This window comes from Palaemon carinicauda, chromosome 2, assembly GCF_036898095.1.
Source record: "Palaemon carinicauda isolate YSFRI2023 chromosome 2, ASM3689809v2, whole genome shotgun sequence".
NCBI classification, from domain to species: Eukaryota; Metazoa; Arthropoda; class Malacostraca; order Decapoda; family Palaemonidae; genus Palaemon; species Palaemon carinicauda.
This window is the reverse complement of record NC_090726.1, coordinates 106,160,568-106,184,906: the sequence shown is the minus strand read 5'-3', so window position 1 is coordinate 106,184,906 and position 24,339 is coordinate 106,160,568. Positions and strand designations below refer to the sequence as shown.

Sequence of the window (24,339 nt, the reverse complement as noted above, 5' to 3'; positions counted from 1 at the left end):
TTAGATTAAGTGACTTACAAGGCTTGCAGTCTGAAAGGCTAAAGAATTAGGGATTTTTTGCTTTCTAAACCAATAACGAATAATAGAAGACATTCGGTAAAGGTCTGGAGGTTACTCCCCAGCATCAACAAGACTTGTGAAAGGTGAGGTTCTAAACGCTCCTGTGGACAATCTAATACCAGCATGAAGTAAAGAATCTAATATTCTTAACCAGCTTGGGGTGGCTGAGGAGTATATTTCACATCCGTAACTAATTTTGGAAAAAATCAAGGCCTTGTATAATTTTAAAATAGTATTGCAGTCTGCCCCCCTGATGTATGGAACAATACTTTCAAAAGATTCAGAGCCTCTGTAAAGGTGGACCATTGTTGGTGTTTATAATGATTGGTGCATGATCACTATGCAAATCATCTAATAGACAGTTAGAGCTTGCAACTGATAGGACTATGAGGGACAAGGTACCTGTATGAACATGAAAGTGTGTGGGCTCTACTGTATTAAGGAGTCCTATATCTTCATTCTTCAAAATTGATGATATAATATTACCCCTTGGGTTTGCCAAAACATAACCCCATAAAGGATGTCTACTATTAAGATCTCATAGCGACAGAAAAGGTTGTGGGAGTTGTTTAATCCCCTCTACAATATCATATGAGGTGTTATCATATAGAGGCCAGTAAAGAGAACAGATTATGTATTTTCTCCCTATATCAATCTGTACAACCACTGCCTACAGAGGAGTACAGATATTTGGGGAACATCTCGACGAACGTATACAAGACTTTCCCCATGGCTCCCTGCTCGTTGATCATATGGTGTCCTATAGCTAACATACTCTCGAGGACAAGGAGTATTAGCATCAAGCTTGCTTTTTTGTAGAAATACAGTTATAGGGGAGTGCTCACGTATGAGGAGCTTAAGTTGTTCATATTTTGCAGAATGGAGGAAAAAACTATGGTTTATTTTTTGGAAAACACCTTGGATGAAGTCTTCCCATTGGCAATATTTGATCTAACAATATTTCCTAGTGTTATCTCTAGAGAGGATCTTGATATATTGGGTTTTATGCTCGTCTTTTCCTTGTGTCCTTTTCATCTAATTGTTGAGGAGGATGGTGACCTTAACTTGAATTTCTGAATCATTCAATTTCCCTTCCAATTGATCAGAAACATCAGCAGGCAAGACATCATATTTATTTGAAGTCGTGACTAATGTTTCTTATAGTAGGAGGCGAGAGAGATGGAGGTCTCTCTCTTTTTCGATTGAAAGGTGGTGAGCTGTATGGTTTTTGCACTTTCCCCACTACAGGTTCACCAGGTAAATTGGTTTTAAGTGGAATCCCCATCAGATCAGGCAGGGACACGGCCTCAGAGAGGTTTGTACTATTGTTTAGAATGGGAGTAGATGGCTTTTGAATACCTTTCAGATCTTTAGGTATCTATTTTGATTTTTCTACAATTTCTGGATATAGATTTTCAATGGGACTTTCAACATCTTCAACTACTTTCATATGTATCTTTATCTTAGAAGTGGGAATATAATTTTCGTCCGTGTACTTGGGCAAGTTTTTCGGCAGAACCACTGAAAAAGGTTGCCCTGGTCTTATCTATTTATCAAGAGCTCTTTTACGGGCCTCTCTAAAAGTAGCCCTTTCTATGGTCCTAATGGCCTGAATTTCTTTTTCAAAAATAAATTTAACACAGCTTTTAGATGTAGCTGGGTGTGCTTCCCCACAGTGTATGTAATTTGGATTTTCTATGCATACTCCATGACTATTTTTTCCACAGTTGGCACAAACAGCTGGATTATTATTTAGTTTTTCCTTGCATTTCTGGCTTAAAAGGCCATACATTTGGCAATGATAACTTGACTCCTCAGTTCATCCTCAATTCCTTTTTCCTCTATGTCCAGCAATTCTGGAGCATATATCAGACCTCTACTCTGGTTGAAAGTGGGGTGGGAAATGCATTTGACACTATGTATTGAGTGTTTTCAATCTTTCGCCTTGTATTGGGGATAGTGTCTCTATCGAGAGACTTCCATTTCAATGAGGAAGAATTTTTGGCAGCCCTCCACATATAGCAACTATTTCCCTGTTAGCTTTAAAAACATTTACACGTTCATGTATTCCATTTTCAAATTCCAAAATGAAAAATTTCTCATAATTCACTACTTCATAGTGACCAGGTAATACCTCTACTTTTCTATATTTTTCTGTACTGTCATCATTTCTCACTCTCTCTCTTCTTCTCTAGTGTTTTCTTATCATTCTTCATGTGACGTGAGAAGTTCTAATTTTACGATATTAGAACCAGAGTTGAAGCTGTCTACCGAGGTCCGTGTTTGTATTTTCCAGGGCGTCAACAGAGGGGTTTGTTATTTTTGAAAGAGCAAGCCGGGATATCCAGCTCTTATCGAAGGATGTCAGTCATCCTATCCCTTGTGGCCCAACACGAGAAGAGGCTTCAGCGGGGACCACTCCTCTATTAGAGGGGGGCTGCCTCTCTTAAGGTGGGCGTACAGTGGTCAGTGGGGGTTGTTAGCCCCTCCCATCGGCGACTCCAACGCCTGGCGTCACCCAATACCCGCAAATATGGGCGACTTACAACCAGATCACTGGAGCCCGACTCTTAACAGACTCGGTCTGCAACCAATAGGGTCTGCCAGAGGGTGATGGCGTCTAAATTGGCACAGGTTGGGATGGAACGCCGTCCATCCCACACTGCTTCTTTAGCAGCCAAAGTATAATCAAACAAGCAAAAGTCGTCAATAAATTCAAGCCCAAAAAGGAAGAGATGGGAGAAAAAAAAAGAAATAACCATAAGAAAAAGAGAAAGTGCTAACTGATTTAATTGGATTAACAGAGGCACTGAGGTCCAGTGGGAAAGTAGTTCCCACTATTCATTAGAGCCCAGCTGCTAATCCCTAAGCCCCCCATCCTCATCAAGGCTTCGGCATCTGGGGGGCCCGGGGAATGACTGAGGATATCGCATTAATTGCTAGTGCAAACAGGGTTACACACAGCACACTACCATGAGGAACTACTTCTTCCTGGCAATTAGTCTCTGATAGAGTTTCCCCCATTCTCACTTAAAAAACTCTATGTGAAAGAAATGACTGAATAAAAAGTGGTAGCTCTCCTCTTAATCCAAACTCATGAATTCTTTTAAGTATACCATATCTCCATGAGGTATCATATGCCTTTTCAAGGTAAAAAAACTCACATGGTGCTGTTTGGAAGCAAAGGCTTCACAAATAGAGGACGCAAGTCGTATCAACACATCAGTCATTGAGTGCATTTTTCTGAATCCACATTGAATGGGTGATAAAATACCCTTCTTTTCAAGATACCACATCAGTCTTACACTGACCACCTTCTCAATGATTTTACATAAACAAGATGTTGATGCAATTGTCCTATAATTTGCTGCTAAAAACTTGTCCTTACAGGGTTCTAAAAAGGTTAAAATAATGGCTAGTTCCCAAGCACTTGGATAACTATGATCAGGCCATATTCTATTAATAATGATTGAAATAAATAACTTTGTATTAAAATGTACGTGTTTAATCATTGCATATGGAATTCCATCGGGTCCAGGGGCCGCATTGTTACACGTAGCAAGTGCAAAATCAAATCCTCTTTCAATAAAAGGAGAATTGTATGACTCTTCCTTTCTTGCTGCGAAATTTAAAACTTTCTTTCTTCAATGCTCCTTTATTGGTGACCGCTGCTTCACACTTGCATGATACATTTGAAAAATGGTCAGCCAAGGCATTGCTAACTTTGGTTGCTCCAGTCATATATAGAACATTTACCCTTAACACTGGTGGTGGGTTTGGGGTGAATTTGCCTGCTATCTTTTTCACTTTCCTCCACACAGATGATGATGGTGTTCCACTGTTAATGGAGGAAACAATTGACAACTAAGATTGGCGTCTAGCTGCTTTCATGGCACGACGGTACTGTGCTCTACATTTCTTGTATAAGACTAAATTCTCCTCAGTATGGTGCCTGCGCAATCAAGTTGAAGACTTTTTAGTGGCTCTGTGCAGGGCAGTTAGTTCTGATGACCACCACGGGACTGGTCGTCATTTGAATATCCTGGTTGTTCTGGGAATGGAATTGGCTCCTGCTGTGTGAAGAGTTCCATTAAGTAAGTCTATGGCATAATCAACACTCAAACTATTCTGTATTTCCTTCAATTTCACTTAGCTCCCAAAATCTATCACAGTCCGCCTTATCAAGATTTCATCTTAGCGATCTCTGTGAAGGTAGACCATTGTTGGTGTTTATAATAATTGGTGAATGATCAATAGTATGCCAATCATCTAATGTTCTCCAATTAATATCAAGAAGACAAGAGCTTGCAACTGATAGGTCAATGCAGGACAACAAACCTATCTGAACATGAAAGTGTGAGGGCTCTTCTGTATTAAGAGTCCTACGTCTTCTTTCTCCAAAATTGATGACATATTACTACCCCTTGAGTTTGCCAAAACATAACCCCATAAAGGATGTCTACTATTAAGATCTCCTAGTAAGAGAAAAGGTTGTGGGAGTTGTTTAATCACCTCTACTATATTATCATATGAGATGTTATCATTTGGAAGCAAGTAAAGCAAACAGATTGTGTATTTTCTCCCTATATCAATCTGTACAACCACTGCCTGCAGAGGGGTAGATATAGACAAAGATATTTGTGGAACATCTACGTACGTATATAAGACTACCCCCATGGCTCCCTGCTTGTTGATCATATGGTGTCCATTATCTAACATACTCTCGAGGACAAGGAGTGTTAGCATCGAGCTTGTTCTCCAGTAGACATACAGTTATAGGGGAGTGCTCACGTATGAGGAGCTTAAGTTTTTCATATTTTGCCCTTAAACCCTGGAAATTCCATTGCAGAATGGAGGAAAAAACTATGGTTTATCTTTTGGAAGACACCTTGGATGAAGTCTTCCCATTGGCAAAATTTGATCTAACAATATTTCACGATGGTATCTCTAGAGAGGATCTTGATATATTGGGTTTAGTGTTCGTCCTTTTCTTTGTGTCCTTTTGATCTAATTTTTGAGGATGGTGGTGGACCTAAACTTGAATTTCTGATTTATTATATTTACCTTCCAGTTGATCAGAAACATCAGCACACGAGACATTTCTTTGAAGTTGTGACTAACGTTTCTTATGGTAGAAGGCGAGAGAGATGGAGGTCTCTCCTTTTTCAATTAAAAGGTTGTGAGCTGTCAGGTTTTTGTACCTTTCTCACTGCAGGTTCACTAGGTAAATTGGTTTCAAGTGGAACCTCCATCAGATCCGGCAAGGACACAGCCTGAGAGAAGTTTGTACTATTGTTTAGAATGGGAGTAGATGGCCATTGAAAATCTTTCAGATCTTTAAGTATGTTTTGATTTTTCTACAATTTCTGGGTAAAAATTTTCAATGGGACTTTCAACCTCTTTAACTACTTTCATATGTTTCTTTATCTTAGAAGTGGGAATATAATTTTCGTCCGTGTGCTTTGGCAAGTTTTTCTTCAGAACCATTGAAAAGGGTTGCCCTGGTCTTATCAGTTTTTCAAGAGCTCTTTTACGAGCCTCTCTAAAAGTAACCATTTCCATGGTCCTAATGGCCTGAATTTCTTTTTAAAAAATAAACTTAAAACAGCTTTTAGATATACAGGTAGTCGCCGACTTACGACCGAGATAGGGACCGAGAGATGAGTCGTAAGTCGAGTTCGCCGTATGTCGAACTAGAAAAGTGAAGTTTCCGTAGATTTATTTTGATACGTTATGATTCGGCAATCATCTGGATCATATTTTGTCAATATTTTCTTACTGTATCATTATTCCATTTTCTTGTTTCATAGGATATCATATGCACTATAAATGCATTTTTGTATTCTATTTATCAATTTTGGAAGCATTTTACAATCGAGTACTGAAAATTTGGTTTACCTTTGGTTATGATCAGCTGATCTGAAAGTGCCGCTACCAACCGTATCAAAATATGGCGTACATACGTATGGCATATTTTTTTATCAATTCTTAACTTATTAGAAATATCTTCATGATGAAAATTACATCAACGCCAATATGTTACAGGAAATCAGTTTCCATATAGTTCGTCTAATCATTAGGTATAATGCGAAATCGTTGTAGCTCTTTCTCTGTGTGTGTGTGTGTGTGTGTGTGTGCGCTGGCTCTCGCTATCGCATACGGGTAGTTCATTTTTAAAGCTTCATACAGTATTCTAGTTCAATATTAAGCCTTTATATTTCATTAGACATTACTGTGTTTAATTGTGGTTTATTAAAGCACGTTTATATTTTATTTTTCAATTTCTTGAGCATATCAATAATCAACAAATACTTTTGATTTACTTTCGGTTGGCATCAGCTGCCCTATTACTAATATGAGCACATATATATAGTGCGGATAACAATGATTTTTATAATTTTCTTGACATTCGAAATTTCTTCATAATGCAGATTACATCAGCGCCAGTATGTTATAGGGTATCACATTTTCCATACAGTTCGTTTATAGACCTTCTTATTAGTTATAAAAGGAATATATATATTCTCTCTCTCTCTCTCTCTCTCTCTCTCCTCTCTCTCTCTCTCTCTCTCTCTCTCTCTCTCTCTCTCTCTTTTTTATTTTTAATTCAGTTTTGTATATTCTTTTTGAAAATTATTAAAAAATTCTATATATCATTATTCGATGTTTCAATTATGGGAATAGTAACGCATCGGAAGGAAATCACTTGATTTGCCTCTCGCCTTCCGCCAGAAATATGACGTCATCAGACTTTTTATCTTAAATTTACGGTAAGTTGTACTAATCTTATAACTAACTAATGATACAGACCACTAAAACACTTGATATCGTTACTGGGTGTTTCGATGATGGGAATGCTGTAATACGATTACTCGGTAACAATGAAAGGAAATCATTCGGTTTGTCAGCGCGCTTCCGCCAGATACATGACGTCACAAGACACGTGACGTACAGTAAACTCTACGAAGAATGACTTGCAAAATATGTAAATTCATTTTCTTTGTTTCTCGCAAGAAATGAAAAGAAAATACTAACTTAACAAACAAAAGTGTTTTATTTTTATAATGTAAAAGGAAATATATTTTCAAGAAAATATTTGCCCTATTAGTATATTTTCTTTAGATAAACATCGATCCATTATCAGAGATTAAAAAAGTAGCATTCAGTCAAATTTACGCTACGTAGTACTCATGACAACCGATACAGACCCTTGAAATACTTTGTATCATTATTTAATATTTCGATAATGGAAATACTAATATTAATCGTTAGCCTATTGGAAGGAAATCACTGTATTGCCCGGACACTTTCCGCCGGTGATGTGACGTCACCAGACATAATATGAACTAGACAGATATTAAAACTTTTCTTAATGTATTTTTAACTGAAAATAAATACTGAATATTAACAATAAAAGAAAATAAAAATTTACCAAGATAAATCAGTTTATATATATACAAGAAAATTGATTATTTTCAAGGAAATATTCGTCCTATTTCCGATAAACTTGTGATGTCATCACCCTGAAAAAAACGTCGTAAGTCGAATAGTCGTATGTCGCATAGGTCGTAAGTCGAGGAATACCTGTAGCTGGGTGTGCTTTCCCGCAATGTAAGCAATTTGGATTTTCTATATATACTCCACAAACAGCTGGCTTATCATTTAGTTTTTCCTGGCATTTCTGGCTTAAATGGCCATACATTTGGCAATGATAACATCGCAATGGTGAGGGGATATATGGTTTCACCTTGAAAGATAGCCAAACAGCTTGAATAACATTTGGTGATCTACATTGATCAAATGTTATAATCAAAGTTGCAAAAGGAATACATTGTTCTCCAACTCTCTTTCTCATTCTGACTACTTTTACTACTCCTTGACTCCTCAGTTCATCCTCAATTTCTTTTTCCTCCATGTCCAGCAATTCTGGAACATATATCACACCTCTACTCTGGTTGAAAGTGGTGTGCGAAACGCATTTGACATTATGACCATACAATGTTCTGAGTGTTTTCCATCTTTCACCTCTCTAGGTTGGCCAGGGCACCAGCCACCCATTGAGATACTACCACTAGTGTGTTATAGGGTCTTTAGTCTGGCCAGACAGTACTACATTGGGTCCTCTCTGGTTACGGTTCATTTTCCCTCTGCCTACACACACTGAATAGTCAGGCTTATTCTTTACATATTCTCCTCTGTCCTTATACACCTGACAACACAGGTTACCAAACAATTCTTCTTCACTCAAGGGGTTACAGCACTGTAATTGTTCAATGGCCACTTTCCTCTTGGTAAGGGTAGAAGAGACTCTTTAGCTATGGTAAGCAGCTCTTCTAGGAGAAGGACACTCCAAAATCAAACCATTGTTCTTTAGTCTTGGGTAGCGCCATAATCTCTGTACCATGGCCTTCCACTGTCTTAGGTTAGAGTTCTCTTGCTTGAGGGTACACTCAAGCGCACACTATCTTATTTCTCTTCCGCTTGTTTTGTTAAAGTTTTTATAGTTTATATGGGAGATATTTATTGTTGTTACTCTTCTTGAAATATTTTTTCCTTTTATTCTTTTCCTCACTGAGCTATTTTCCCTGTTGGAGCCCCTGGGCTTATAGCATCCTGCTTTTCCAACTAGGGTTGCAGCTTAGCAAGTAATAATAATAATAATAATAATATCGAGAGACTTCCATTTCCCTGGGGAAGAATTTTTGGCTGCCCGCCACATATAGCAACTATTTCCCCGTTACCTTCAAAAACACTTACAAGTTCGTGTCTTCCATTTTCAAATTCCAAAATAAAAAATTTCTCATAATTCACTACTTCATAGTGACCAGATAATACTTCTACTTCTCTATATTTTTCTGTACTGTCATCATTTCTCACTCTCTCTTTTTCTTCTCTAGTGTTTTCTTATCATTCTTTACATGACGTGAATAATGTTCTAATGTTACGATATTAGAAAACGAGTAAGAGCTGTCTGTACCGAGGTCCATGTTTGTATTTTCCAGGTCGTCAACAGAGGGGTTGGTTTTTTTTGGGGGGGGAAAAGGTAAGCTGGGTTATCCACCTCTTATCGGAGGATGTCAGTCCTACTATCCCATGTGGCGCAACATGAGAAGAGGCTTCAGCGGGGACCAGTCCTCTATTAGAGAGGGGCTGCCTCTCTTAAGTTGGCCGTACACTGGTCAGTGGGGGTGGTTAGCCCCTCCCACCAGCGACTCCAATGCCTGGCGTCACCCATTAACCGCATATATGGGCGACTTAAAACCGGATCACTGGAGGCCGACTCTCAACAGACTTGGTCTACACCCAATGGGGTCTGCCAGAGGGTGATAGCGTCTAAATTGGTACAGGTTGAGATGGAATGCCGTCCATCCCACATTGTGCCAAATCCAAAGCAGCAGCCAAAGTATAATCAAACAAGCCAAAGTCGTCAACAAGTTCAAGCCCAAAAGGAAGAGATGGGAAAGAAATAACAAAAAGAAAAAGAAAAAGTGCCGACTGATTTAGTTGGATCAGCAATTATGCACCAAGGTCCAGTGGGAAAGCAGTTCCCATCGTTCATTAGAGCCCAGCTGCTAATCCCTAAGCCCCCCCTTCCTTGTCAAGGCTTCAGCATCTGGGGGGTCATGTGTCCCCGCTGACAGATCAGGGAAGTCTAATATTACCCAAGAAAGTAATGGTGACTGTTCACCTTTAGCCAACCTAAAGCATTAATGAAGCTATGATATTAATCGCATCTACAAACGAAGAACAATATCTCTGAGGCGCTAATGCGTCATATTGGAAATAAAAACCAAAAGAGAAAATTCAAAATTTTACCAAAGCTAGTGAACATAGAAAAATATCCACCACAGAGAAGATCAAAGTGAAGCGGGGGGATGTTTCTCCCTGCTACCACTTGTAACAACCGAAACAATTGTTGACACCTCATTAAAAGTTTTTACAGCCATATGCCAGCTTGTGCAGATTTCTCCTCCAATGTAAAGAACATAAATTTCGTATTTAGTGAAAGAACTGAATATTCAGTACATTACGAGCAATACATGACTTTATTGATATGAGACCTTGCTTCTTTGACAAAGTGAAATTTAACACAGGTTGAATAGATGGAACACACATCATCACACAAATACTTACTTTGTCACCACTGGAATAGAAGAAATATTTCAGTTTGACTATATTACAGTGTTCTAGTCTTCTCATTATCTGCAATTCTCGATTCTGAAAAAGAAAATTTGAGAAATTAAAGAGAACTTGCCAATATATTGTTGATAATTCGAATAGCATGGTGATCAAGAAAATTGTGGTATAAAATTTCATATCTATCAGATAAAAACTCGAGAACTAAGAATATTTCAACCTCGGGTAAATAAAATAATGACAAAACAAAATAACTATATAATAGGAAATCACCTTTAACTTTTGTGGACAAAATTTATACCAAATTTCCACTAGATAACATTAAATATTACCATTCAAGTGGCCAAAAAAAGCCCAAAATTTCTATTTTCTTCCACACTTTTAGTTACTAAAAATGCCTACAACACAATCTCAAATATTCAATCCACCAACATAGTGAAGCATTTACTTCATTTAACATTCTTCGATTTGCATCTGCTATTCTTTGATTCATCGGCTCAATAATTGTTCTACCTTCATTAGCCAACCTGTACAACATCCAATCTTGAAATACAGTCCACCTTCTCTGTGTTAAATACTAACCTCTTTTCTCTCCTTTACATAATGATATTACCAATCCTTCAGCTTTCCTGAAAATGATCTTCACTTCTATCATACAACTGTCCCTCAAAATTATCAACTTCACTAATGTTTTTTCTGCCACATTTCTTTTTCTTTTCTTAAAATCTCTCTATACACAAAAACACCCCTTGCTGTCCTTATTACAATATATTTTATTTTTTTAAGCTGAAAATACTGATTTTTCTATATAGTTTATGAAAAAGGTAGAGGTCCATTGCTTTATTTAAAAAATCAAACAAAAAGCACTGTATCAAAATTTTATATTCATGAACAATACCTGAATATCTCCAATACAAACAGAGTCTGTCATACACATTAACTATGTATTTATGTATGTATGTATATATGTACGTATGTATATGTATTTCTCATTTTTATTTTACACCTTGAAGGTCAATGTGTATTGGAAGATTGATTGATTTGAAGTTCTCTGGCATCCTGACATTGAAGGTCATTGAAGCTGTTATCATTTATTATAAATAAAGATTAAAATATTCAATTAAAGCCAGAGAAGTAAATATGTTACAAAAAATAAATAGCATTAAGAAGACCTGCTTCTGATATAAACCTAATAATTCCACTAGAAGTTAATATGATATAAAAGTTAAATAGCATTAAAAGACCTGCTTCTGATATAAATTTAAAAATGCCACTGGCATTGTATGACATGTCCAAGGATCTTGGCAAGGATAAACCCGCCATCTTCACCACAAGACTCAAACAGATATCTATTTCTTTCAGTGCTATAAGTGGGGCATTCAGTCAACCAATGCCTCACTGTCAAGGGTATCAAATAGTCGTTGCAATATGGTTGGTGTTGCACCAGCAGAAACTCGTGTGTCATTCAGGTGTGACCAATGCAGAGACGACAAAGAGAAGTCTCACATTAACGGGACATCCCATTATACCTCTAAGCGGATATACCAATCGCAATTTCTCTCATCTTATTTTTGCTTAAACTATCCCAATGCTGTTGCCAGTTTTTATAAATAGAATTCCAAATTGCTGGTTAAAAAAAATCATCACAAAGAATGGAAGACCTTCTAGGTAGCAACTCGGCTGCAGCACTCTTTGCCAATTAATCTGCCTCTTCATTTCCAGACACACCCACGTGTGCCGGAACACAACAGAATCGAACTGTTATACCTTTTAGGCCAATAATTAAAAGCCACTCTAAAATCTTTAAAACTAAAGGGTTACTAGAATTAAAACTTTCTAAAGCTTGAAGGACACTTCTTGAATCACTATAAATGGTAAAATTGCCCTCCTCTTTTAATGCTATTTTCTCAATAGCTGTCAAGTATGCCATATAATTCAGAAGTAAATATAGAAGATATTGGAGGAAGTGCCCCTCTACAGTTAAAAGAACTACTATATACTCCAAATCCAACGCCAGCATCAGATTTGGAGCCATCAGTATATATAAAAGTTAACTCCCTATGTTCTTCGACATGTTCCATAAAAAGAGACCTAGCTTCTAATTCTGTCATGTTTTTTTTAACACCAACAAAATATTTACAGAAAGATATCTCTGGTAATTTCCAAAGAGGGGTTGATGGTATCTTAAAAGGAAGTACCTTACCTCTAATTTTATCAAGACTGTTAAATAAAGGAGGTACCTTACATCTAATTTTATCAAGACTGTTAAATAATTGTTTTACTCAAAAGACATAAGGTTGAGGAGATTTTGGGTGCAACTCAAAGTATGTTGAAAAGCTTGCAGTCTGAAAAGCTAAGGTGGGGAGTCTTTGTAACCTAAACAAATACCGAATAATGGAAGACATGAGGTAATGGTCTAGAGATAACTCTCCAGCATCAACAAGGAGGCTTGGGATAGGTGAGGTTCTAAACGTTCCAGTGGACAATCTTAAACCAGCATGATGTATAGAGTCTAATATCTTTAATCAGCTTGGGTTGGCTGAGAAGTATACTTCACACCCATAACTAATTTTGGAAAAAATTAAGGCCTCGTATAATTTTAAAAGTTTTACAGTCTGCCCCCTGGATGTATGAGACAATACTTTTAAAACATTCAAAGCCTCGAGACATTTAGCTTTTAAAGCCTTTAAGTGTGGAACCCATGTCAACCTACAATAGAAAATTAATCCTAAAAATTCAGCTTTACCTACACAGGGGATCCGTTGACCTATCATGCATATATCTGGGTCTGGATGTACTCCCCGGATACGGCAGAAATGTACAATAGTAGTTTTGCTTGTTGAAAACTTAAACCCATTCATATCAGACCACTGAATAATTTTGTCCATTGCAAGTTGTAATTTTCTCTCAACCATTGCCATTCTAGCTCCAGCAAATGATATGGAGAGATAATCAACAAATAGTGTTGAGAGAATGTCCCAGGTAATGACTGAGGATATCCGATTAATTGCTAGTGCAAAAGGGGTTACACTCACCACTCTACCCTGAGGAACTCTCTCTTACTGACATTTGCTCTCTGATACCCACTCTCACTTGAAAAACTCTATGTGAAAGAAATGATTGGATAAACAGTGGTAGCTCTCCTCTCAATTCCATTTTATGAATGTTTTCAAGTACAGTGGAACCTCTACACACGAACGTCTCTACATCCGAATTTTCCAATATCCAAAGTAAAATTCGAGCAATTTTTTTACTCTACACCCGAATTTTATTTCGACACACGAAGTAAGCAATTTTCGTCGTACCGGTTGTATCCGAATTTTTCGACACGCGAAGTACAATTCGAACACGTTCCTACTCTACACCCGAATTTTTTTTCGACACCCGAAGTAAACAATACCCGTACGCGTAGACGGTACTCATAGCGCCGGATTTATTTTTTATTTCCGCCGATAGAAGGCAGCACTTCGACCTCGGAGGGACCCTCAATTAGCGTGGCTTGGGTCATTCCTCTGTTCTCGTCGGCTTCGTGTGGTTGTGCGCTGTGCATTCTGCTATTACAGTAACCGTATTTTAATCGTGATTTTTTGGGTACATCCTTTTACGGTTTTTTACGTAAAGCATGGGTCCGAAAAGGATTAGTTTCGCAAGTGGTAGTGGTAGTGGTGAGTAAAGGAAGAAGGAAATGCTTTCTTTAGAAGTAAAGCAAGAAATTATTGAAAAGCAAAAGAATATGGCCGAAATATGTCGACGATCTCGACAATCTTGAAACAGAAAGAAGCCATTAAAGCAGTGAAACCTTCTAAGGGGATCACCATTATTTCAAAACGTCGTAACCCTATCATAGAAGAGATGGAACGACTTCTGCTAATCTGGATCAAGGACAGAGAGATTGTTGGCGACACCATCACCGAAACTATTATCTGCGAGAAGACGCACGCCATCTTCACGGACTTGAAGGAGGCGAGCTCTAGGGGTAATGCTGGGGAGAGTTCAACAGAACCTTCCTCAGACGATTTCAAGGCATCTCGTGGCTGGTTTGAGAAATTTAAGAAACGGTCCGGGATTCAATCAGTTGTTCGCCACGGAGAGGCTGCTAGTGCGGACACAAAGGCTGCAGCTGACTTTGTGAAGAAGGCTACGTAGAGCAGCAGGTGTTTAATTGTGATGAAACCCGGCTGTTTTGGAAGAAGATGCCCAGTCGAACCTACATCACCGCCGAAGAGAAGAAATTGCCTGGGCATAAGCCAATGAAGGATCGGTTGACTCTTGCCCTATGTGCCAACGCTAGCATGGACTTTAAAGTTAAGCCCTTACTGGTTTACCATTCTGAGAACCCTAGGGCCTTTAAGGCACAGAATGTGGATAAGGACCAGCTTCATGTTTTCTGGCGATCCAACTCGAAGGCCTGGGTCACTAGGCAGTTCTTTGTCCAACGGGTTAACCAAGTTTTCGGTCCTTCTGTGAAGAAGTATCTTCATGAGCAGAAATTGCCTTTAAAGTGCCTGCTATGCCTTGACAATGCACCCGCTGTATCTTCCACCGAATATCACCTCTATCCTCCATCCCATGGACCAGCAAGTCATCTCGAATTTCAAGAAGCTCTACACCAAGCACCTATTCAAGCAGTGCTTTAATGTCACGCAAAGCACGAACTTAACTTTGCGTGAATTTTGGAAAAGCCACTTTAACATCGTGTACTGCTTGAAGATCATAGACCAGGCTTGGGTGGGAGTAACTCGACGGACACTGAATTCTGCCTGGAAGAAGCTGTGGCCTGATGCAGTTTCTCCCCGAGATTTCGAAGGTTTTGACCCCGAACCTGATCCCGTGGTGGGTGCAGCGGAAGACGTAGAGGAAATCGTCTCCCTTGGCAAGTTCATGGGTCTGGAGGTCGACGCAGATGACATCACGGAACTCCTCGCCGAACATCACGACGAACTTACCACAGAGGAGCTCAAGGAACTCCATGCTATGTCTGAGCACATGAGTGATGACGAGGAAGGGATCGAGGAGGTAGAACATGTGTTAGGTGAGGCACAAATAAAAGAGATGTTGGGAAAATATCAAGACGTGGTCGACTTCATCGACAAATACCATCCAAAAGAATTGCATGTTTGTCGTGTAGTTGCGCAGTTCGATGATGTTTGCCTAACTCATTTTCGAAACATTCTGAAAAGCCGTACCAAGCAACTTTCTATCGATATCTTCTTTAAAAAAACTACGAAGCGAACTCGTGATGAAGAGGAAGGAAGTGGTTCAAAGAAAATGGCAAAGAGTGAAGAGAAAAAAATTCAATCAATTTTAAGTGGAGAGTGAAAGTGATTAAAATTAATCATCAAAAAGAAAAACAGAAAATGTAAAAAAATATATAAAATATAAAAATAAATAAGCTAAGTTAGGTTAAAGTTCACTTAGTGTAAGTTAGAATAAGTTACGGTAGTATACGTTTATCATAGTCACCCTCTCTACCTCCTCGCCGCCCGTCCATCTCTGCGTAGCAAGACCAACACCTGCGCTGGACTTTCTAAGGTAAAGTGACGCTAAAAACCTGTTTCTTATTTATTATTTCTTAATAATTATTCTTTTTTACATGTCTATTATCTAATTTAGAGTGCATATTGTCATGAGTAATTATGTGTAGTAATATATTAAGGAGTTATCATAGGTTTTTGGGCTCAACCACGGATTAATCCTATTTCAATGTATTCTTATGGGAAAATTCGTTTCTACATCCGAACATTTTCTACATCCGAAGTCGGTTGTGGAAGGTATTAAATTCATATGTAGAGGTACCACTGTATACGATATCTCCAAGAAGTATCATATGCCTTTTCAAGGTAAAAAAAGACTCACATGGTGCTGTTTCGAAGCAAAGGCTTCACAAATAGAAGACAAGTCGTATTAACACATCAGTTGTTGAGTGCATTTTTATGAATCCACATTGAATGGGTGATGAAATACCCTTCTTTTCAAGGTACCACATCAACCTTGCATTGACCATCTTCATGATTTTACATAAGATGTCAATGCAATAGGACGATAGTTTGCTGCTAAAAACTTGTCCTTAGCGGGTTTTAAAAAAGCTAAAACAATGGCTAGTTCCCAACCACTTGGGTAACTATGATCACGCCATATTCTATTAATAATGCTTAAAATAAATAAATTTGTATTAAAATGTATGTTTAATCATTGCATATGGAATTCCATCGGGTCCAGGGGATATATCGTTACATTGAGCAAGTGCGGAATCAAATTCTCTTTCAGTGAAAGGAGAATTATACGACTCTTCCCTTCCTGTTGAAAAATTTTAAATTTTCTTTTCTTCTATGCTCCTATACTGGTGACCAGGAGCTCCTTCACACTTGCTGGATACATTTGAAAAATGATTAGCCAGGGCATTGCTAACATCATGTGCTCCAGTTACATACTGACCATTCATCCTCAATACTGGTGGTGGGTTGGAGGTGAATTTGCCAGCTATCTTTTTTACTTTCCTCCATACAGAAGATAGTGGTGTTCTACTATTAATGGAGGAAACAAAAGTCATCCATGACTGGCGCCTTGCTTCTTTCATGGCATGACGGAACTGTGCTCTACAATTCTTGTACATAATTAAATTCTCATACGTTCGGCATCTACGCAATCGTGTTGGAGATCTTCTTGTGGCTCTGTGCAGGGTAGTTAGATCTGAAGACCACCATGGGACTGGTCGTCGTTTGCATAACCCTGTTGTTTTGGGAACTGAAGTGACTCCTGCTGTATGGAGAGATCCATTCAGTAAGTCTACTGCAACATCAATACTTTCAAACTGTCCTGCATCCCCCTCAATTTCGCTTAGCTCACGAAATTTATCCCAATCCGCCTTGTCAAGATTCCATTGTGGCGATCTCTGTAAAGGTGTTTTTAATGATTGATGCATGATTACTAGTATGCCAATCATCTAATGTCCTCCAATCGAAATTGAGAAGGCAATTAGAGCTTACGATTGATATGTCAATACCTGACAAGGTACCTGTCTGGACACGAAAGTGTGTGGGCTCTCCTGTATTAACACGTTGACTGCGATTGGCAATGCTGTGAAACGTCCCAATGGGCGTTATCTTTAACCCCAATTACAATCAGTAACCAGCTAGCTATTGACGTAAGAATTGTTATGGTGTATCCGTAAGGTAAGCCGAGTGCTCAGCCAGTGTAAAAAGTGTGACTTTATGTGGTACACTTTGCCTGACATAACAAAAGTCTTCATTACAGGCGTTGTGTACCTAATATGGACATAATAGATGTGGTCATATATGGCCCAAGTCGCCCAGAACGATTAGAGATAGTTCTGCTGGCGTTGTGTGCCGAATATGGTCACACTTTGGATGTTCAGTTATGGTGCATATCGCTCAGACTGATCTAGGGAATTAGCGTATGCAACATGTACCAGACGTGGCTCATACTCAGTGTGACAGACACATATATATAACACCTTTGTATGTTTTCATATGTGCACATAAAATTTGTAGTACACATGTGTGTATATAGGAATATATATAAACATACACTTGAATATAATACATTGTGACGAAGGAGGGAGAAGGTTGTGAACTCAAAGGCAGGATGCAATCAACTGAGTTATATATTAAGGAACACTCTTCTTTATATACAAAACCTCAAGGCAACAGGACATAACATGTTCGAGAGACAGACAATGTTCAGAGCAAAACAGCAGACATGAATTTTCATGTTCGTTTGAGTGCGAGGGAAGAGCGAAGATACAAGCATATTATATACAAAAGGAATTATGTACAATTGTGTGACACACGGTTGGTACATGGCTCCCCCTCTAAAAATTACATACTGAACATGTTAAATAGGTGCCCTGAATCTGGAGAGGTAGTAGTAAAAACTGCGCCGATTAGCGACAGTGAGTGGCTGTAGAAGTCGTTGGTTTGGGTGCGAGCGAGTGGTGGATAATGGGTGGCTGTGTTGCCGCTCCGGCTCGTCACGGGGTAGGCGAGTGTGTCCTACGGCATTCATAGGCGTGTGTGTCCTACGGCATTCCGTGTCCTACGGCATTCATAGGCGAGTGTGTCCTACGACATTCATAGGCGAGTGTGTCCTACGGCATTCATAGGCGTGTGTGTCCTACGGCATTCATAGGCCTACGGCATTCATAGGCGTGTGTCCTACGGCATTCATAGGCGTGTCCTTCGGCATTCATAGGCCTACGGCGTTCATAGGCGTGTATGTCCTACGGCATTCATAGGCGTGTCCTACGACATTCACGTCAGCTTCGGTTGAAGTTGAATAGATGTCCTCTTCGTCACGAGTGGAGGCGTTGATGGAGGTTTGAAAGTCATGAAGTGGGTTCACATCACGAGGAGAGCCGTCTGCGGCAGGTTGCAGGCGAGTAATACTGGTCATTTTCCCGAGGGTGAGCGAAGCCCTTTGGTCCCCCAACGGTTGTTGAGAGAGCTGAAAAAGCGTTGCTATACGGGCGGCTGGCGACGGCGAGTACTGCTGCAGAAGGTATGCGTTGACGGCGTCATAGTAACGGTGAGAGGCGGAGGGGGGTGGGGAGGGGGGAGGAGAGAGTCACTCCGGGGTCACCAAAGTGGCGATGCCGAGAGAAGGGTGTGAGGTGTAGGGGGGACGGGGAGGAGGGAGGAGCGAGTCACTCCGGGGTCACCAATGTGACGAAGGAGGGAGAAGGTTGTGAACTCAAAGGCAGGATGCAATCAACTGAGTTATATATTAAGGAACACTCTTCTTTATATACAAAACCTCAAGGCAACAGGACATAACATGTTCGAGAGACAGACAATGTTCAGAGCAAAACAGCAGACATGAATTTTCATGTTCGTTTGAGTGCGAGGGAAGAGCGAAGATACAAGCATATTATATACAAAAGGAATTATGTACAATTGTGTGACACACGGTTGGTACAACATATAAGATGTACATACTGTACATGTTACAGACACACACATTAGGAAACATATATACAGGCTGTATTTTTGTCAATATAAATTTATATTTTGCATAGATAAAAGTATTTACATACAAGTAAATTATTTAGGTCTTCTTCAGTTATTCATATATATCTGTCCATCTGTATACGGTAGCCCATCTTTTTGTACCTGTCTATCCACGTATATACATACATATATTCACACTTATGCGAGAGAGGAATAAAATGTGGAAAAGAACTCTTCCTTATGTCTGTATAAGAGAATATATTATAATATAAAATATTAGAAAATTAGATAAAGGAAGTAACAGAAAAAGGAATGACACACATACACACACAAAATGGGTTGTATTATATATATATATATATATATATATATATATATATATATATATATATATATATATACACACACACTTGCATATACAGACTGATATTCAAATTACCCATTGTCCCAATATGATGAAAAATTAACATCCCAGAGAATATTTGAATTCTTGCCTTCCTTTTAGTACCATATGTATGTATGTATGTATGTATGTATGTATATTTACTGTATGTATGTATGCATATATATATATATATATATATATATATATATATATATATGTGTGTATGTATGTGTATGTGTATGTATGTAAGTATTACTTTCTCTGTCAGTTCTACTTATTCCTTTATATTATATATATACACACTGTATATACGCAAAAGCGTACATATGCATACAGAAAACATTCCCTGACTAAAGCTACTGGCCCCAAAGCCAAGACAAGACAAAATAAAGGAAGTTCTGTAGCTCAAAAGAAAGCACGAAGAGTAAACACATAATGTGAGAATTGTGAGGGTAAACCTTTCCTTTGTCTCAGTTGTTTTAACTTGAAACAATCAGTTTGAAGAATATAAATTTGTGTATTTTATTGGTTTTTCTTATGTAGAAGCAAAACAGAAAAAAATGTTGATTTTATACTTGTACTCTAAATACTACATGATTTCCTTCATCATACATGGATATTTTTTCACCAAGAAAAGAACACTTTTTTTTCAGAAGTAAAATGTTTACCAAACTGATTTATTTTTCTATTGAATTTATATAAATATAATCTAGGGTTAAAAGGATAGCATTTTTATTGATCTAATGATAATGTTTTCTATTTATTTTTTTACTGAAAGAAAGAAAGAATTAAAAAAAAATATGCCCCTTTTGCTAGCATGTGAAGATTATTTTCAGTAATAAATAAAGTGTTTAGTTAATGTTCTAGTTTATTTTAATTAATTTCCAATATATTACAATAATATTTTGGTAAAAAAAAAAAGCCCATTTTGATAAAATTTTGATACTTCAAAAAAATATAAAATTCTTAGCATGTGTACCACATAGGGTACACATTGCTCATTCAGAGAGTCCTCTGTGAACCATGTGTGGAGCACATCGCAGTCAACGTGTTAAGGAGTCCCACATCTTCATTTTCCACAATTTATATGATATTTCCCCTCGTGTTTGCTAAGACATCACCCCACAAAGGATGTCTACCATTCAAATCTCTAAGTAAAAGAAAAGGTTGAGGAAGTTGATGAATCACCTCTGCTAAGTTATCATACAAAATGTTACTATTTGGAGGCAAGTACAGAGAACAAATTGTATATTTACTCCCTATATCAATCTGTACAACCACTGCCTGCAGAAGTGTATGAATAGACAGAGAAACTTGGGGAACATCTCCATGAACGTATATGAGACTTCCACCATGGCTCCCCACTTGGTGATCATATGGTGTCCTATAACTAATATATTCGCAAGGACAAGGAGTATTATGATCAAGTTTGCTCTCCTGTAGACAAATAATTAAGGGGGAATGCTCATGAATAAGGAGCTCAAGTTCTACATATTTGGCCCTTAAACCTTGACAATTCCATTGCAAACTGAATGAAAAAACTATGACTTATAATTTGGTAGACCCCTTGGATAGAGACTTACCATTAGCAGTTTTTGATCTAACACTATTTCCAGGTGGTTTTATTAAAGAGGGTCTTGATAGATTGGGTTTAGCATTTATGATTTTCTTTTTGTCTTTTTGATCTGATTGTTGAGGTGGTTAGTGGACCTCCACTTGAATTTCCGATTTACTTAAATTGACTTCCAGTTGATCAGAAACATCAACAGACAAAGCATCATATTTATTTGACATCATAATTTTTATATTCCTTATGGAAGGGGGCGAGCGAGATGGAGGTCTCTCTCTCTCTTCCGATTAATAGGTGGTGAGCTACCAGGTTTTTGCACCTGCCCCAATACAGGTGCACCTGGTAACTTGGTGTCTGGTGGAATCTCCATCAAATCAGGCAAGGACATGGCCTGAGAGAGGCAAGTACTATTGTTGGTATATAATGGGGGACGAAGGCTGTACAGAAGTGGGTAATGACCCAGTTTTAATACGCTGTGGCAGAGCCTCAAAATTCAATATGATTACCTTATCATGCAGTACTTTATTATCAGAAGTTACATTTCTTTTCTTAGAATTACTAGCCGTGCTAGGTGGGTTTGTTGTCTCCAGTGGTAAATTTTCCTTTGATTAGAAGGCCTTTGCATAGCTAGTTAATTTATTCAACAGTCTTTTTGCATGTCCCACACTTATGTGTTCTAAACTTGATTTGTTTAGGGCAGCTTCCTCCAACTTAAACAGTTTGCATCTCCTATCAGTTGATTTATGATTCAAATTGCAGTTTGAACACCTGGCCTCAAGTGTACATTCTCCATGAAGCGTTTTGTAGCAAATACCACACATTTTTTCATACTTTGGATGGGTGTCAAAATTTAAAACAAAGCATTGCAAGGGCCCAATTGTTTGAAAGGCCAAACTTTCATTTCCAATAACAATATGAAAAGGTACATCAGCATCCTGGAAAGTAAGTATAATCATTGATGTCCCAGGAACCTTATGCACTTTCCATACATTTAGTGGACACATAGAAAGTATTGCAGACCGAGTCAAGGATTTGGCATGGATGAGATAACTATTTTTCCCAAAATGAGATATATCTCCAGGTGCAATGGTTCCTATTTTTTTTCTGAATAAACTTAAGATATTTTAAAATAATTCCCTATTATCCCTTTAGGTTAAGCTACAAGCCACATTGGTGGTTTGAGTTTTCTCTGTGAAGGCATGGGTACATTTGTGTCTTTTTCAACCCAATCAGCAGGTTTGTATACATCCAATTCCTTTGGGACCTTATCACAAAGAGCTCCCATGATGTGCAATTCATTCATTTTAATACTACTAATATTACTAATGGCATTAAACGCTTCATCATGACTATCAAAACATATCCAAGAGTCCCTTTTTTTATCTCGGAGTCTCATCCTTATTTCCTTTTATCAATCCATAGCACTCAAATGCTCTGTATATATATCATAATTTGTCTCTAATGGAATTTGGGAAACATGAAGGATTCGTAGTTTCCTTGTGTTATCCAAATTGCTAGATTTTTTTACATCAGTAGAGTGGTCCAGGGGATGGGGAGTCAGTACAGTGGAACCTCTACATCCGAACATATCTACATCCGAATTTTCCAACATCCGAAGTAGAATTCGAGCAAATTTTTGACTCTACACCCGAATTTTATTTCGACACACGAAGTAAACATTACGCCATTGAGCGTAGAGTGCTCAGTACTCTGTTCTTGTGTGTATCATGTGGTTGTCCTCTGTTTGGTCTGTTATTAACAGTGCTTATTTTCTTCCTTTTCTCACATTTCCTTTTTGATTTTACCTATAATCATGGTGCCTAAGAAGCTAAGTTTCAGTACAGGAAGAAGGTAATTCTTTCATTAGAATTGAAGCAAGAAATTATAGAAAAACATGAGAGCAGTGTGCATGTGAGCGATACTGTATGGCTAAATAATATGGCCGGAATAGGCCTATGATCTCGAGGATCATCAAGCTGAAGGCAGCCATTAAAGCAAATAACCATCGAAGGGGATCACCATTATTACAAGACATCTAGCAATACCCTGGAAGAGATAGAATGCCTTTGGTTAATAGGGATAAAGGACAAAGAGATTGTTGGCAACGATCATTTGTGAGAAGGGCCAGCGTGATGAACAGAAAGAAAGGAAAAAGTGAAGCAAAGAAAACCAAGATAGCATTAACAAGCTCTTTTAAATAAGACTTCTCTCTTTTTCTGTTTCTCTCTAAACATAGCATTAACATGTTCTTTAAATAAAATCTCTCTCTCTCTCTCTCTCTCTCTCTCTCGTTCTTCTTCGCTGTTATAGTGTTAGATACGTCTACGTCTATTATTTTTTTTCCGAGAGAGAGAGAGAGAGAGAGAGAGAGAGAGAGAGAGAGAGAGAGAGAGAGAGAGAGAGAGAGAGTAAACAAAAATGTGTTTAGAGTACATATGATTTTTAACAGCGTCAACGAGTTGAAAAACAATTAAATGAAACTAAGAAAGTAATAACAGCTAATCTGAATTCCTTTATTAACTAAAGCAAATATTGATACAAACACACTCGTGTGCGTATGCACAAACACACACACACAGGTGCAAGAATTGCTACGCAATAAGAGAGACGGTCGGGGTGGAGGTAGAGATGGTGACTGTGATAACATACCGTAACTCGTCACTGAAAGTGATTGAAATAAAATAAATCAAAAGAAAAAAAATGTAAAAAATATGAAATATAAAAATTGAAAGAAAAAATAAATAAGCTAAGTTAGATTAAAATTTCCGTAGTGTAAGTTACGGTATGTTATCGCAGTCACCATCTCTACCTTCTCGCCGATCGTGTCTCCTCGTGCGTGTGTGTGTGTTTGCGCATACGCACACGAGTGTGTTTGTATCAATATTTGTTTTAGTTAATAAAGGAATTCAGATTCGCTGATATTGTTTTTTTAGTTACATTTAACTGTCTTTCAACTCGTTAACGCTGTTAAAAATCATATGTACACAACACATTTTTGTTTAATCTCTCATTTCTGTTTAATCTCTCTCTCTCTCTCTCTCTCTCTCTCTCTCTCTCTCTCTCTCTCTCTCTCTCTCTCTCTCTCTCTCTCTCTCTCTCAGAAAAAAAAAATAATAGACATCTCTAACACTAATAGTGAAGATGAACAGAGAGAGAGAGAGAGAGAGAGAGAGAGAGAGAGAGAGAGAGAGAGAGAGAGAGAGAGAGAGAGAGAGAGAGAG

At 38.2% G+C, this 24,339-nt stretch overlaps 1 protein-coding gene across 3 annotated transcripts in view; it reads right to left on the bottom strand.

Annotated features, from left to right (window-relative positions):
* sgg (shaggy) overlaps positions 1-24,339 on the bottom strand; it is a 506,255-nt gene that overhangs the window by 339,248 nt on the left and 142,668 nt on the right. For all 3 annotated transcript variants that reach the window (XM_068357288.1, XM_068357297.1, XM_068357294.1), the window contains exon 3: positions 10,195-10,278. In XM_068357288.1, coding sequence (XP_068213389.1) covers positions 10,195-10,278 — 84 coding nt within the window. The remainder of the gene's footprint in view (positions 1-10,194; positions 10,279-24,339) is intronic.